General features: G+C 40.2%; 1 protein-coding gene across 1 annotated transcript in view; it reads left to right on the top strand.

Moving 5' to 3' along the window:
- Nucleotides 1-4,815, top strand: part of CCDC102B (coiled-coil domain containing 102B) — a gene marked incomplete at its 5' end in the record, with an annotated part of 139,922 nt that extends 135,107 nt beyond the window's left edge. Inside the window, 1 exon segment of the mRNA XM_080821576.1 lies at nucleotides 4,726-4,815. Coding sequence (XP_080677702.1) covers nucleotides 4,726-4,764 — 39 coding nt within the window. The 3' untranslated portion in view covers nucleotides 4,765-4,815.
- Between the last annotated feature and the right edge of the window lie 9,872 nt (nucleotides 4,816-14,687).

The following is a 14,687-nucleotide window of genomic DNA, read 5'->3' as shown; positions in this document are numbered from 1 at the left end:
AGCAGGCTCGCTGGCTGACCAGAGAGCCCAATGCGGGACTCGATCCCAAGACCCTGAGATCATGACCTGAGCCAAAGGCAGAGGCTTAACCCACTGAGCCACCCAGGCACTCCTACCCCTTTTTTTAAACATGAGATTGTTTGCCTTTCTGTTGCTGAGTTGTAAGAGTTCTTTATGTATTCTGGATATTAAGTCTTATCAGATATTTGATTTCCCAGCATTTTCTACCATTCTTCAGTTGTCTTTTCACTTTCTTGGGAATGTCTTCTGATGTATGCAGTTTTTAATTTTGATAAAATCCAGCATATCTATTTTTGTTGTTGTTTGTTCTCTTAAAGTTTCATTTCTGCTAAATCCAAGGTTGTGAAGATTTAACTCCTATGTTTTCTTCTAAGACTTTTATAGTTTAACCTGTTATATTTAAGTCATTGACCTCTTTTGAGTTAACTTATACACATACAGTGTAAGATAGGAATCCAACTTCATTATTTTACATATGGCTACCCAATTGCTTCAGCACCATTTGTTGAAGAGACTTTTATATTTCTTCAATTCAGCGGTGCTGGTACCTTTGTCGCAAATCCGTAGTTTACAGATGTATGCGCTTATTTCTGAAGGCTCAGTTTCATTCCATCGGTCCACATGGTTATCATTATGCCAGTACCACATTGTTTCAATTACTGCACCTTTGTAATAAATTTTGAAATCAAGAAATATGACCCCTCTAACCTTCTTCTTTTTCATTATCATTTTGGATATTTGGAGCCAATTAAAATTCCATATGAATTTGAAGATCCAGCTTTTCCATTTCTGCAAAAAAAAAAAAAAAGCAGCAGCAGCAGCAGCAGCAATAGCGCTTTGGATAGGGATTTCATTGAATCTATGGGTGACTTTTGGGAATACTGAGAACTGCTACATGTGTCTGTCCCTCCAAAGTTCCAATGTTGAAACCATATTGCAAAGGTGATGGTATTTGGAGGTGGTGTTTGGGGAGGTGCATAGGTCTGACAGCAGAGCTCTCATGAGTGGAATTATTGGATTTACGAGAGAGACTCCAAAGAGCATCCACATTCCTACTCAGTGAAAGTGGTAACCGCCAAATGTGTGATTCAGCAAATCTGTAACAGGAAAATGGAACCGGAGGTTAGAGAATGAAAGAATAAAATTCTTATCCTGGTCCATGCTCAATATTTTGGCCAAATAATACTCTGTGCTTTAGTTTTCTCATTTTTAAGAAAGGAGTCTGGAATAAATACCTGAGATTCTGCCAACACCAAAATTCCACTATCCTATTATGTTTTCCAAAATTTAGCTACTGGGTTTAAATAAAATCACTAATTTGGGTTCATGAGGACAATGTAATATTTCTTTAGAATTTCTGTTTCTTTTCACTAAAATAGCTGTTGGCTCCTGATACAGCTTAGTGTACTCTTTCCACTTGCTGGATTTATTTATTTTTAATTCATGCAGTTAAATTTAATATGGTTGTTGACATAATTGAGAGATTTTTCATTTCATATTTCTCTGTTACTGCCCATCACTTTCTGTTCCCCTGTCATTTTATTTTGCTTAATTTAATGGTATTTAGATCCCTACAGCATTTGGCAGGCTTTCTAATTCTCTCTAAATTCTAGGAAAACAGACAAAAGGAAGCATCAGTATATCAGTAACTAACAACAATCATCTCTTTGCTTTTTAACCAACTTTAATTTCATTTTCCATTACATAGTTCCGTGTGTGTGTGTGTGTGTGCGCATGTGCATGTGTGTGAACGTAGTTCTAGTTTAGTGTAACGTGAGTCAAGAAAGAATAATTACAAATCACATTCATATTTCACATTCAGCTCCTTTTCTAGCATTCTGAAATCATGTTATTCTGTGTATGTCCAGCATAATTCACATGGTAGAAGGAATTTAGAAATGAATTAGATGTTCTTATCTCCTGGAGAAATGTTTCCTGAAGTTGGATTATGGTCCTGCTGTACCAAATAGGGTGTTTCTGAAAATGAAAATTCTAAATTAATAGGCATGTAACTTGGGAAGTAGGAATGTGTGTGTGTGTGTGTATGTGTATACACACACACACACACACACACACATATATTTTTTAAAGTAGTTAGATGTCCATTCAGTGATGAATGGTTAAGGAAAATGTCGTATATATACACAATGGAATATTACTCAGCCATAAAAAGAATGAAATCTTACCATTTGCAATGATATGGAAGGAGCTAGAAAGTATGATGCTAAGTGTAATAAATCAGCCACAGAAAGACAAATACCATCTGATTTCACTCATATGTGGAATTTAAGAAACAAAACAAATGAGCAAAGGGGAAAGAAAAGATAGAGAGAGGCAAACCAAGAAACAGATCCTTAACTACAGGGAACAAACTGATGGTCACCAGAGAGGAGGTGGGGGAGAGGGTGGGTAAAATAGGGGATGAGGATGAAGGAGGGCCCTTGGAATGACACCGGGTGGTATAGGGAAGTGCTGAATCACTGTCTTGTACACCTAAAACTAATATTACAGTGTATGTTAACTAACTAGAACTTGAATACATTTTAAAAAATTAAAAATTGATAGATTTAGCCAAAATCCTCCCCCCCCCAAAAAGTATCTAGATGACGTTTATGTCCGCTAAAACTTGGAAAACCACAAGTCAACACACAGTGTTTTCAAAATGTATTACAATGCCCTTCATAACAACTGTAAATGACTAGGTTATTTCTGATTTGGCATTATTGAAGAGTGTGTGTGTGTGTGTGTGTGTGTGCGCGTGTGACTTTAGTGAATATGGTAAATATCTTTCATTAGTGACAATTTCAAATTACTTTCAAGGATGTTTTATATACTTCATAGTTAATTTAAATAAACATCCCCAATGAAATTTATTTTCCAATCTACTGCACTAATGCCTACAAATCTGGTTCTCTGTGCTGGAGGCAAACTGGTAGCTGTTTTGGTGGTGTGTCCTTGACAACATGGGGAAAGAGCCGGGAAGTGCGAGAGGTCTGCTGTGCCAAGGTGAAGCAGGTGTGGGGGAACAGTAGCATATGGAGAAATAATTAGCTGGCTAAGTCTGTATTACAAGAATAATTTTACCTTAAGCCAGTTAAAATTAATTATCCTACCTTAAGCCAGATAGAATTAATTCAATTTCTCCCAAAGAAACTGTTTATTTGGCTCGATTTGGGCGGACATAGCTGGAATGTTTTTTAGCCATATTAATGAGCATTTCATAATTAGAACTATGTCCTTTGGCTCTGTATACAAATAGGAAAAAAGGAAAATTTGGATTTATGAACTTTTAAAACCCAAATATGTCCTTTTCTCCAGATAATTATCTGAGTTTTAATGTTTTCTAGTCTTTATATTTGAATGAGTCACTGCTTATTAGCTTAACTTGTACCATATGAGGAATGCCTTTTTCATTCTTTTTATTAGATTTGTCTTATCCACTTTTTGCTTATTACCATGTAATCCATTTTAAGATAAAATTCATTTGTTTTTATTTTAAATGATTGTAAAGGAAGTATCAGTATTTCTTTTTCAAAACTAGGTAAAAAGGTTTTCAGTTTTTTCTGTGATAAGGCAATATGAATTTTCAAATGGTGTTATTTATCCCATTACTTATTTCACATGTGTTTGTAATATATCATTTTCAAAGAACAGAAGAAGAATATTAAGACATAATTTCATAAAAGATAAGGTATCTCATCTATTATTTGTAAAAAGAAAACATTTAAAATCAAGTGACATCTACTCTTTCTTTTGTTATTGATTAATTCAACAAATAATTGCTGAACTCAGAATTTGGCTGTAGGTATCCAAAAACAGATAAATAACAGAAATATATATATAATACAAGGAATCTGATGACTTGGGACTTGGGGGCAAGCTCCATGTTGGATGTACAGGAATGACCCCTGGTTCACCACCACAGAATAGGCCTAACTAGAGAATGGGTTCCTCAGAAAAGGTATCAGGAAGAGACAGAGTTCCATGACATCTTTTCTTTCATCCCTGTCCCCAAGGTAACTCTACCTTAGCTACAAGATGGGGATAGAAGGCACCAAATGACTGGACTTGGCCGCTCTATAATTTCCTGTTAGCACTCTTCCCCACTGAGATCAGCCCAAATTCAGGCCTTGCTTGAGCACATTTATTTTCCAGCATCTAGAGCTTATCTGGAGCTCTAGCTGTAAGAGATTCAAGAAAATGTGGGTATTTAGCAATCCAAGAGGGGAAACTAGAAGAACTCTGGCATAGATGTTGAAATAGCCAATCTATATTTCAGAAACACACACACAGTGTGTATAGCGAATGTAAGGGTGGCAAGACACACAATGTAACAGCTGTCCTCATGAAACCTACAGTCAAATCAAATCATCAACAAAGAAGTCTATAATGGTGACTGAGTTAAATGCGAAAATCAGTAGATTTATGTTATATTGCTTCTTCCTGGGAAATGACAATTCAGAATGAGATCAGAAAGGAGAAAGGAGTTCATTGCCTAGAGGGGCCTGGTGTAAGAACATTCCATACCCAGTGACTAAGTGCAGGGGCTTATTTGCTTTGGGTAAAATTTGAGGAAAACAAGTGAAATCTACTAATTTTCTGAGATTCTTCTAAGTATATGGGGTAGAGGAGAAAAACAGCTTTGGAAACTTGGGAGAAAGCTGAGATTCGGAGGCTCTAAAATCTGTCTCTGTTGTCTCACAGGTCCCTTGCTTGGTGATGGAGCTCCAAGGACTGATCTGAAGACTGCTGGTGAGCGAAGGGAGGAAGGATGCTAGCAAAAGTCCACATGCTGCGGAAAGGGTGGGGAAGGCACAAAAAAAGAAGTCATGGGATCTCCTAAATTGACTTTTAAGTACTCCCCACAAGGGAACTGGTGGCTATACTTAGTTTGTGTAGCTAAAAGAATTGTCACGTCACGACCTTTACTAGTTGCTTTTTCCTTAGATCCTGTTGTTCGTCTCTGACCAAATTTTTGCGCTGAAATTAAAGTACCTTTCTCTGTTGTTTTAGGGACTTTATCCAGAAATTCGGATTATCCTTGGTGTACGCTAATGATGTAGCTTAGTTTCTTTAATGATTAAACCTGTACCAAATTGTTATTTTGGAAGTTTTCTGTTAGCATCTGCAACAAAATACTTGTTGATGACTTAAGAGTATTATCTAAGAATGGCTACAATTTGTTCTCTACCTTTCTCTCTTTTTATTCCAAACATTGTACACTATCATCAGTGTTCACCTCACCATAGAAATAGAGTTATTTTTATTGGGGTACAACCTGAAAATGAATCTCATCTTCAAGTAGAATATGGAGAGGATGATACTTATGTCAGAATATGTCCCGCCCTTTTATTTGCCATATACATATTATAGAATTCCTATATAGATATATAATATATATTACATCTATAGCTATTTTATATATATGTAATATATAAAACATCCCCCCATTACACACACAGACACGCAGAGCTACATATACATAAGAAAAGTATAACAATGTGGTAGGCCAAATATTGATAAATCCAAGAGGATAAAGACAATCAATTAGGTTATGAAGGCAAAACATGAAAGTAAATGTGTTGGAGATTCAACATTCATTTTGTCTCATTAGTGGGTGGATGTTGTTTGGGGAACCCTAACATGTATTCACCTGGCTTCTACTTAACATGCATTGTTTTTCCTCTAGGATCAACTCCACTCCCAAATTTCAGGCCACATCCTTTGGTTAAGGTTAATACCACCTCTGCCTTCAGGTTGGGCAGGTGATTCATGTTTATCTAATGAAAACATGTAAGTTTTCTGGACACACATGCTAGTATGGGCAGGTAACTACATCAGAGACAATGAAATGTAATGATGCTTAGACTTCTTGAAGAGACGCACTTTCTTGCTGCTAAAATTAAACCTAAGGAAATAAAGATTGAGGGTGATAAAAGCATCATACTTTCACTAGGAGTTGCATGAGAAAGAGAGTTGAGGCATGGAGAGGGGCCTGACCAGGAGGCATAATGAGCCTCTCTGACTTAAGCCATAGCCTGGGTTAAGATACCCCTGGGAACTGTAAATAATGCTGCTATAAGCATAGGGGTGCATGTATCCCTTTGAATTAGTGTGTTTATATTTTTTAAATAAATACCCAGTAGTGAGATTACTGGATCAAACGGTAGTTCTATTTTTAACCTTTTGTGGTACTTCTGTACTATTTTCCACAGGGGTTGCCTCAGTTTGCATTCCCACCAACAGTGCACGAGTGTTCCTTTTTCTCCACATCCTCACCAATACTTGTTTCTTGTGGTTTTGATTTTAGCCATTCTGACAGATACGAGGTGATGTCTCGTTGTGGCTTTCATTATTTACAATAGCCAAATTATGGAAAGAGCTCAAAGGTATATCAATTGATGAATGGATAAAGAAGATGTGGTGTGTATGTATATATATATGTGTATAATACATATACACATATATACACAGACACACATGTATATATGTATATGCACACACGCACACATAATATTTTTATATATATATACATATACATATATGTGTGTATATACACACATATATGTGTGTGTGTGTATATATATACCAAGAAACAGACTTTTACCTATAGAGAACAAATTGATGGTTACCAGAGGGGGATGGGTGAAATATGTGATGGGGATTAAGGAACACACTTACAATGAGCACCCAGAGTTGTCTGGAATTGTTGAATCACTATATTGTATACTTGAAACAAATATAACACTGCATGTTAACTACATGGAATTAAAATAAAAACCTAATAATAAAAAAAGATACCCCTGGGATTTTAAGTTCCTTGTGTTCATGAATTTTCCTCTCCGTTAAAGAAAATTTGCATTGAGTTTCCAATAAATTCCAATAAGTATAAATGTGTTTTCTAATAAATCAAAACATTTGCAACAACAATAGCAAATATATTCTTTTTGAAAGGCAACTTTTAAAGGGAAATATAGTTTAAAAAATAAACTCTTGTCTCAAGAAAAAAACAGGGAGTCAATCTCTAATTTTGTTAATCATTATTAGGATAGGCAAATGGTATCTAGCTTTAGCTCGCAAGTATCTATATCTATTATGTATAAACACAAAAGGGGAATGGCATGAATACACGTAGATACATAGATGAAGTGAATAGCACATATGGAAAATGGATAAATGTTTTTTTCACATCCATGTTGGAGAAAACTATTCCCTTAATAGATTTTGTAGATTTGCCTCCTATTTGAAGAGTTATATTCCATGATATATTTTTATTACTTATAATGCCATAATTTTAAATAATTTCCCCAACTACTAGTTATCAACACTTAATATAAAGTGCTAATGAAAACTAGATTATTCAGTATGTGTGTATACACACACACATACACACACACACAACTATTTGGAAGGGATACACACGAGTAGAAGATGGATTGGAAGTTTCTAATATTGGTCACGGTCTTATTAGCAGAAGTGCTGGCTCCTCTTATGGCAATACCTGAGAGAAATAAATATAGCTTTGTCATCTGTTTTTACCCATACTATGCTGAAAAACATTGGCTTCCTCATAAACACTACCAGGTGTATTTCAGTAATTAATTATTAAAAATTTGGAAATTCAGAGGAGCACTGTGGTGTCTAGAACAAGTATTCCCCTTATTATAGTAGCGAGTATCCTGGGATTTATGGAGAGTCAACATATGGAACTGTGTTCCCCTCAGAATTCTTTTATGCTTCTGGAGACACACAGTATGAAGTAGAACTCTGCGGCAAATTTAGTGCCAAAGGAAACTTTTCCTATTTAAGCCCTCGTTACGATTCTCTTTGCATTCGTGGATGTGAAGTGAGATCATTTGTACAGTTTATCCAATAAAAAGGGCGTTGAGCTAAGTGTCATTTATTCAGATCTATGGTTCCAGGATGTGTGAGAGACTAACTCCAGTGTTCGCCGTGGTGAGCTTTGTACATATGCTTGCATTCTTGTTTTATAACAGGTCTTGATTACCAAGATGCTATGGGTATTTCAAAATTTTAGTTGAATTTTGGCAAGAATCTGAAGGATGCTCTATCCTGAAGAACCACATTATTAAACATTAAAAAAGCCACCAGTTCCTCTTGTAGGTACCATGGACAAAAATCAAACCAATGAGACTTGTCTTTGTGGATACTGCATTTTAGTGAGTAAGAGAGATGACAATATACAATATGTAAGTATTCTTTGTGAGGAAGAACATCAGTTTCATGGAGCCAGCAATAACAAGATTCCGAAGGCGACAACTAGAGCTTTCATAACAAATCATCGCGAACCTGTTCCTTAAACATCAGAAGTTTTTTCTCTCACAGTTCCGTAGGCTAGAAAATCAAAATGAAGCTACCAACTGTGCCTCTCTCCCTCCAAAGGGCTCTTGGGGAGAATCCTTGCCCACCTCAGCCAGCTTCTGGTGACTGCTGTTCTTTGACTTGTGGCCACACAACCCCCAATTTCTGCCTCCATCTTTGCCTGGCATGCTTCCCCATGTTTCTGTTCCACTGCGGGACGTATGGACCAGCCGTGGCTCCGCATGCCCTCGGCAACATGAGGGCTGAGCCAGCTGCCCTTTCCTAGAGACTGAATGGCAGTAAAGGAGTCATGTTGTGGTCACCTTCACCAACGTAGTTACCTATGTGACTAGCTACTTCAGAGGTGCATTCAATAATGTGCAGGGGTGTTCAGGGTCATAGTCAGCTGCCTCTGTCAATAACTGACCCCTTGGTCCTACATATTCTTGGGCAGGTTTACATTTTTGTAACTGTATGCTGATGATAGAATAATGGCCCCAAAGATACCCACACGTGAGCACCGGAATTTTGGAATGTGTTGTTTTATATGGCGAAGGAAATTTGCAGGTGGAATTAAGACTGCTAATTAGCTGACATTGAATAGGGAGAATATCCTGGAATATCTCCAGGGAGCCAAAATAATCACCAGGGTCCTTAAGTGTGGAAAAAGTAAGGCAAGAGAATTCATCAGAGAGATGTAGAACATGAGGGACTTGACCTACTCTTGCCATCTTTAAAGATGGAGAAAGGGGGCCATAAGCCAAGGATACACAGGATAGCAGGCTGAGGATTGCAGTCAGTGTCTAAAACCTGAAAGTCTTTTCAGTGACAACCAACAAGGAAACAGGGACGTCCATCCCACAACCTCAAGGAACTAACTTCTGCCAACACACTCTGATTAAATAAGTTCCCCCCTGGAACCTATAGAAAACAATGCAGCTCTGCAAACAACTTGGCTTTAGCCAAGTGAGACCCATGTCAGATTTCTGACCTCCAGAATTCTAAGAGAATATATGTGCATTGTATAAACCAGTGAATTTGTTGTAATTTCTTGCATGACAATGGGGAACCACCATGATGCTACTGCTCTGCCACTTGGATTTGATACTCTAATAAAGGCTGAGACCAGTTGCATTCAATTTTCATACAACACTTGGTTAGGGCTCTTATCAACAGAATTCCAACCAGCAGGATGAGGCCAACTAGCACCACTGACCTCAGCATGCCCCTCAGATCTCATCCTCAGTGGTAGGTCTATTTCAGATAACTGTTTAACCTTCTTTTCTTTTCTTATGGCATGTTACACCCCAATAGTAGGATTATTTCAGACACAGTGAGAAGTGTTGACAATCCTACCTCTCCTTGTGCAGCTAGGATTTATGGGTTTTTCATTTTAACCCATAGAAGGGTGACTGATCTAGGGTTTGTGCTATCTCACTGTGGATATAGGCTACTCCAGTTTGGGATTTGCTGTTGAACTTGCTTTGGACTAGTATTACATTGGTTTGTTTAAGCCACAAGAACATTGACACAAAATATTGGCAGCTTCGATAACCATGCATAGCAAAACTCAGAATCACTTGGGGGCCAGGAGAAGCGTATGAATTTGCATCAGTCCAAAGAAACAAAGTTGTCCCACTCTGCCTATGTGTGAATGCACGAGGGTGGTCTGCATTTATGAGCAGTTGTTGGTGGCATAAAGCCCAGTCTACCTGGCTACACCCACATGCTTTTCTGTTCCCTGGAGGGCCTGAATGGGGAAGACATACTCTACGGTGAGTCAGATGGCTAGCTGCAACTCTTGCTTGACACAGGTGGACCAGGTGATTGTTTTACCAGGCTGCAGTGATAAATTTTAAAATAATATACAGGAATAATATACAGAAAACAGCTTCTATTAATTGAGCACTAACTGAATATGTACCATACCTTGTGTTGGGTATAGCACAAATATGGCACCATATAAAATCTGCTGATAGTATTTTTTTTAAGATTTATTTATTTATTTTAGAGAGAGGGAGGGAGATCATCTCAAGCAGACTCTATACTGAGCATGGAGCCCAATGTAGGACTCGATTTCAAGACCCCGAGATCATGACCAGAGCAGAAACCAAGAGTTGGACACTTAATAGACTGAGTCACCCAGGCACCTCCTGATGATAGTATATTATGGCTGAGAAACTTGAAATCCTGTGAGGTTAATTAACAAGCTAATAAGTAAAGCAGCCTATATTCAAACCCAGGCTTGAAATGAAAGAAAAGCAGTGAAGAAAAAAGTTATTAGAATCATGTTGCCTTCCCATGAACCAGAAATTAAAAAATTAGAAGCAACCTTAGTAACAAAATTGCATTAAGCTTGTTGTCTATCACCTGGAAAATAATATCATACATGAGTAACCACCAACACAGAGTACAGGGCATCGTGGGACTGGATTTGTCCGCATTTGCAGGGGACGGATTCATGATAATGAGTATATGAAACCCAGGGGAATGTTTTTAATTTACTAACTATGACAAGGGATCTCTAGCTATCATCAGCAAAACTTGCTGTTTGTCCCAGAGCTGCCTTCACAAAATGCTTGTTTTCTTCCATGTTTACTGCTATAAGTAGCATCATTATCAACTGAGGAACTCTCCTAGGATTGACAAAATTGAACTGCCTATTCAACTAAAATTAGTCTTCTAACCTCTGGTCCAGCGTCTGCCTGTCTACGGCCTCGCTCCCTCGTTCCCTTTAACAGTTATCACATCATCTTTCTATTTCTACTGGCTCATTCCTCAGTGTTTCCTCATCTGGTTGGAGATGTCAACAAACGTGGGACATCAGAACATACTGGAGGGGCGCCTGGGCTCAGTGGATTAAGCCTCTGCCCTCGGCTTGGGTCACGACCTCCGGGTCCTGGGATCGAGCCCCGCATCGGGCTCTCTGCTCAGTGGGGAGCCTGCTTCCCCCGCTCTCTCTGCCTGCCTCTCTGCCTACTTGTGATCTCTCTCTCTCCCTGTCAAATAAATAAATAAAATCTTAAAAAAAAAAAAAAATCCATACTGGATGCCCAGCTTCTCAAAGAGGAAAGAAAGTTTCCACGTGAGAGGAAGCAGGAGGTAGATCAGCTGATCGTCCCTCTCCCCACCCCCCACTGTTTTTCTCCTGCCTTAAGTCCCACTGCCATGCACCTACTAGCCCACGCTAGTCCTCAGTTTAAGGCTTTGGTCAAGAACTGAAGAAATAAATCATTCTCTTGATCACACTTAACTTAGCTGGGTTATGCTACCACCTTATTTATATCAATATTTCTCTAGTTTTAGTGAGTTGCCAGAAGCACCCAGAAAGCTTGTTAAACTAGTCCCCACCCTCAGATTTACTGATTGGGTATTTCCGTGTTGGGGCTTAAGTATTGCATTTTGAACACGTTCCCAGGTGATCCTGATGCTGCTGGTCTGATGATCACATGTTAGAAACCACTACTATAGGCTAAGGTACTCAGAAAAGAAGCATGGAAAAATCAGGAACAACCGGTGCTCCCCATAATGGTTCTCCCATCCCGCTGTGGGCAAGCATTCTATTAAGTTCCCCTATCCCAGTTGATCCTACAGCTTCTGAGAGAACTGATGCCATCCCTTTGGTTCTTGACTCTAGCTTCATATTAAAATTGCTTGAAGAGAAATAAATTAAAAATAAATAAAATTACTTGGAGAGCTTATTAAGAAATATTCAAAAAGATGCTCAACATCACTCATCATCAGGGAAATGCAAATCAAAACCACAATGAGATATCACCTCGCACCTGTCAGAATGGCTAAAATCAACAACACAGGAAACGACGAATGTTGGTGAGGATGTGGAGAAGGAACCCGTGTGCACTCTTGGCGGGAATGCAAACTGGTGCAGCCACTGTGGAAAGCAGTATGGAGGTTCCTCAAAAAATTAAAAATAGAATTATCCAACAATTCAACTACTTGGTATTTACCCAAAGAAAATGAAAACACTAATTTGAAAAGATATATACACCCCTATGTTTGTTGCAGAATTATTTTTTTAAAGATTTTATGTATTTGACAGAGAGAGAGATAGCAAGAGAGGGAACACAAGCAGGGAGAGTGGGGGGGCAGGTAGCAGCAGATTCCCCACCCAGCAGGGAGCCCGATGATGCGGGGTTTGACTCCAAAACCCTGTAATCATGACCTGAACCAAAGGCAGATGCTTAACAACTGAGCCACCCAGGAGCCCCTAGAATTATTTATAATAGCCAAATTATGGAAGCAGCCCAAGTGTCCATCAATAGACAAATGGATAAAGAAGATGTGATATATATATATATATATATATATATATACACACGTATGTATATACAATGGAATATTATTCAGCAATAAAAAATGAAATCTTGCCATTTGCAACAACATGGATGGATTGAGAGAGTATAATGCTAGGTGAAATCAGCTATCAGAGAAAGACAAAAATACCCTATGATTTCATTCATATGTGGAATTTAAGAAGCAAAACAAGGGAACAAAGTAAGAGACAAACCAAGCAACAGCCTTTTACCTACAGAGAACACACTGATGCTTACCAGAGAGGAGGTGGGTAGGGGGATGGGTAAAGCAGGTGATAGGGATGAAAAGTACACTTACCATGATGAGCACTGGCTGGTGTGTAGCATTGGAATCCTCGTGCACACCTGAAGCCAATGTAAAGGAAAAGGAGATCCTCAGACGCAGTGGCATCATCTGACCTGTTGCAGTGCTATATTGTTTAACTCACCCCCACCTGAAACGCTTCTCATGTGCAGCCAGGGTGGGGTAAAGCCGCAAGGAGAAAAGGGGGCCAAGTCTGCAAGCACCCAGCACTTTCCCGGTCCCCCCCACCCCCCTCCCAGCACGTTGGCTCACACGTGCACGGTTTCCCAAGGCGAGGTTCATTCCATTGGGATGGACCTTCTAGAGATGCTGTTTCCCTAAACGATGACAACTGAATGACTTCGGGATGAGACCGGGCCCCTCTGCTCAGTGCATAGCTACTCGGAGAAGACGGAACCCTACGTTAGGTCAAAAGTTCGGAAACAGCCGGAGAAAAACCAGGGACGCCCCCGCACGGTCGTTAGTAGGAGTTCGTGGCGCACGGCGGACCCAGCGTCGGCGACCCAGGAGCGCCCAGAGCAAACCCGGGGTGAGGCTCGGAGGGTCAGAGGCCTGTCTTTGTAAAGCAGCTTCCGCGGGGAGGAGGCAGCGACTGTTTGCTCCTCGCGGTGATTAGTTACCATCTTAGAGTTTCCTTCGGTGCCTGGGCATTGCGGGGGGGGGGGGGGGTTCTCTCATCCATCTTGGGAACCCGCTTAAGTCTTGCTTACGAGGCGTAAGCGTGAGATGACTCAGTCTTGCCAAAGAAGCGAAACGACGCTGCGTATTTGAGACTACACTGGTTTCGTTAGCTGCGGGAATTGCCCAGGCCAACCCTCAGCCGTTCTGGAGTCCGACAGTCGCAGCGCCGCGGCCCGCGGGACGCCCGGAGGTCGCGCCGGAAGCACGTGCAGGCGGGCGCGCGGCCGAGCCCGGGAAGCCCGGCTCCCGGCTCCTCCTCCGTCCAGCCGTCTTTTCGGGGGAGCTGCTTCTGGCTGCTTTTCCCTCGTTCCAGTTCCTTCCCACCCCCCCCCCCCCCCCGAGGAACCCCCGTCCCTGGGGGCTGGGAACCGCAGCTCGGCAGGAAATGCGGCAGCAGGGAAGCCGCCGCCTCCTCCGGGTTTAGTCCTGAGGTTTCTGACCACGAGGCCTGCTCGGTTGGACGATGGTGAGGACGTTGCTCTCTTCTTGTTTCGCGAGCTCCGGACCTGTTCCAGGGCCGTGGCTTCAACGATTGCATCTTGTATGTCTATGGATATTTGGTTACTAATTCAGATGAGGGTCGCTGACTTTTCAACAAGTGGAAGGAGGCTAGCCCTCTGAGCCACTGTATGTTTGGAAGACAGCACGGTGGTCCATGAGCTTATCTACCAGTTATCATCCCCCTATCACGAAGCCCCCGGGTGAACAGTTACATCGGGGCGCGCATTATAGTGGGCATATGTCGTTCTAATAATTCACTTTTTGGTAGCGTGTTATCAATACAAAAGCTGTGAGACTCGGTGCATAAAATACCAACCTCTTAACATTTCTTTGCTTTCTATAAACCATTTAAGATGAAATATTCTGAGCGATATTACATTTATAAATTAACGGTAGAGTTTCCTCTGACGGGAATAAAAATTCAGCAAAATATTGTTAAAACTGGATTTTAAAAAATCAGGATGAAAAGAAAGCCAAGGGCATGTATCATGGCCTTTGCTAACATTTGATGAGAAAGGTAATGC

This window comes from Martes martes (assembly GCF_963455335.1).
Source record: "Martes martes genome assembly, chromosome: 13".
Lineage (NCBI taxonomy): Eukaryota > Metazoa > Chordata > Mammalia > Carnivora > Mustelidae > Martes > Martes martes.
This window is presented reverse-complemented; position numbering and strand designations above follow the sequence as displayed.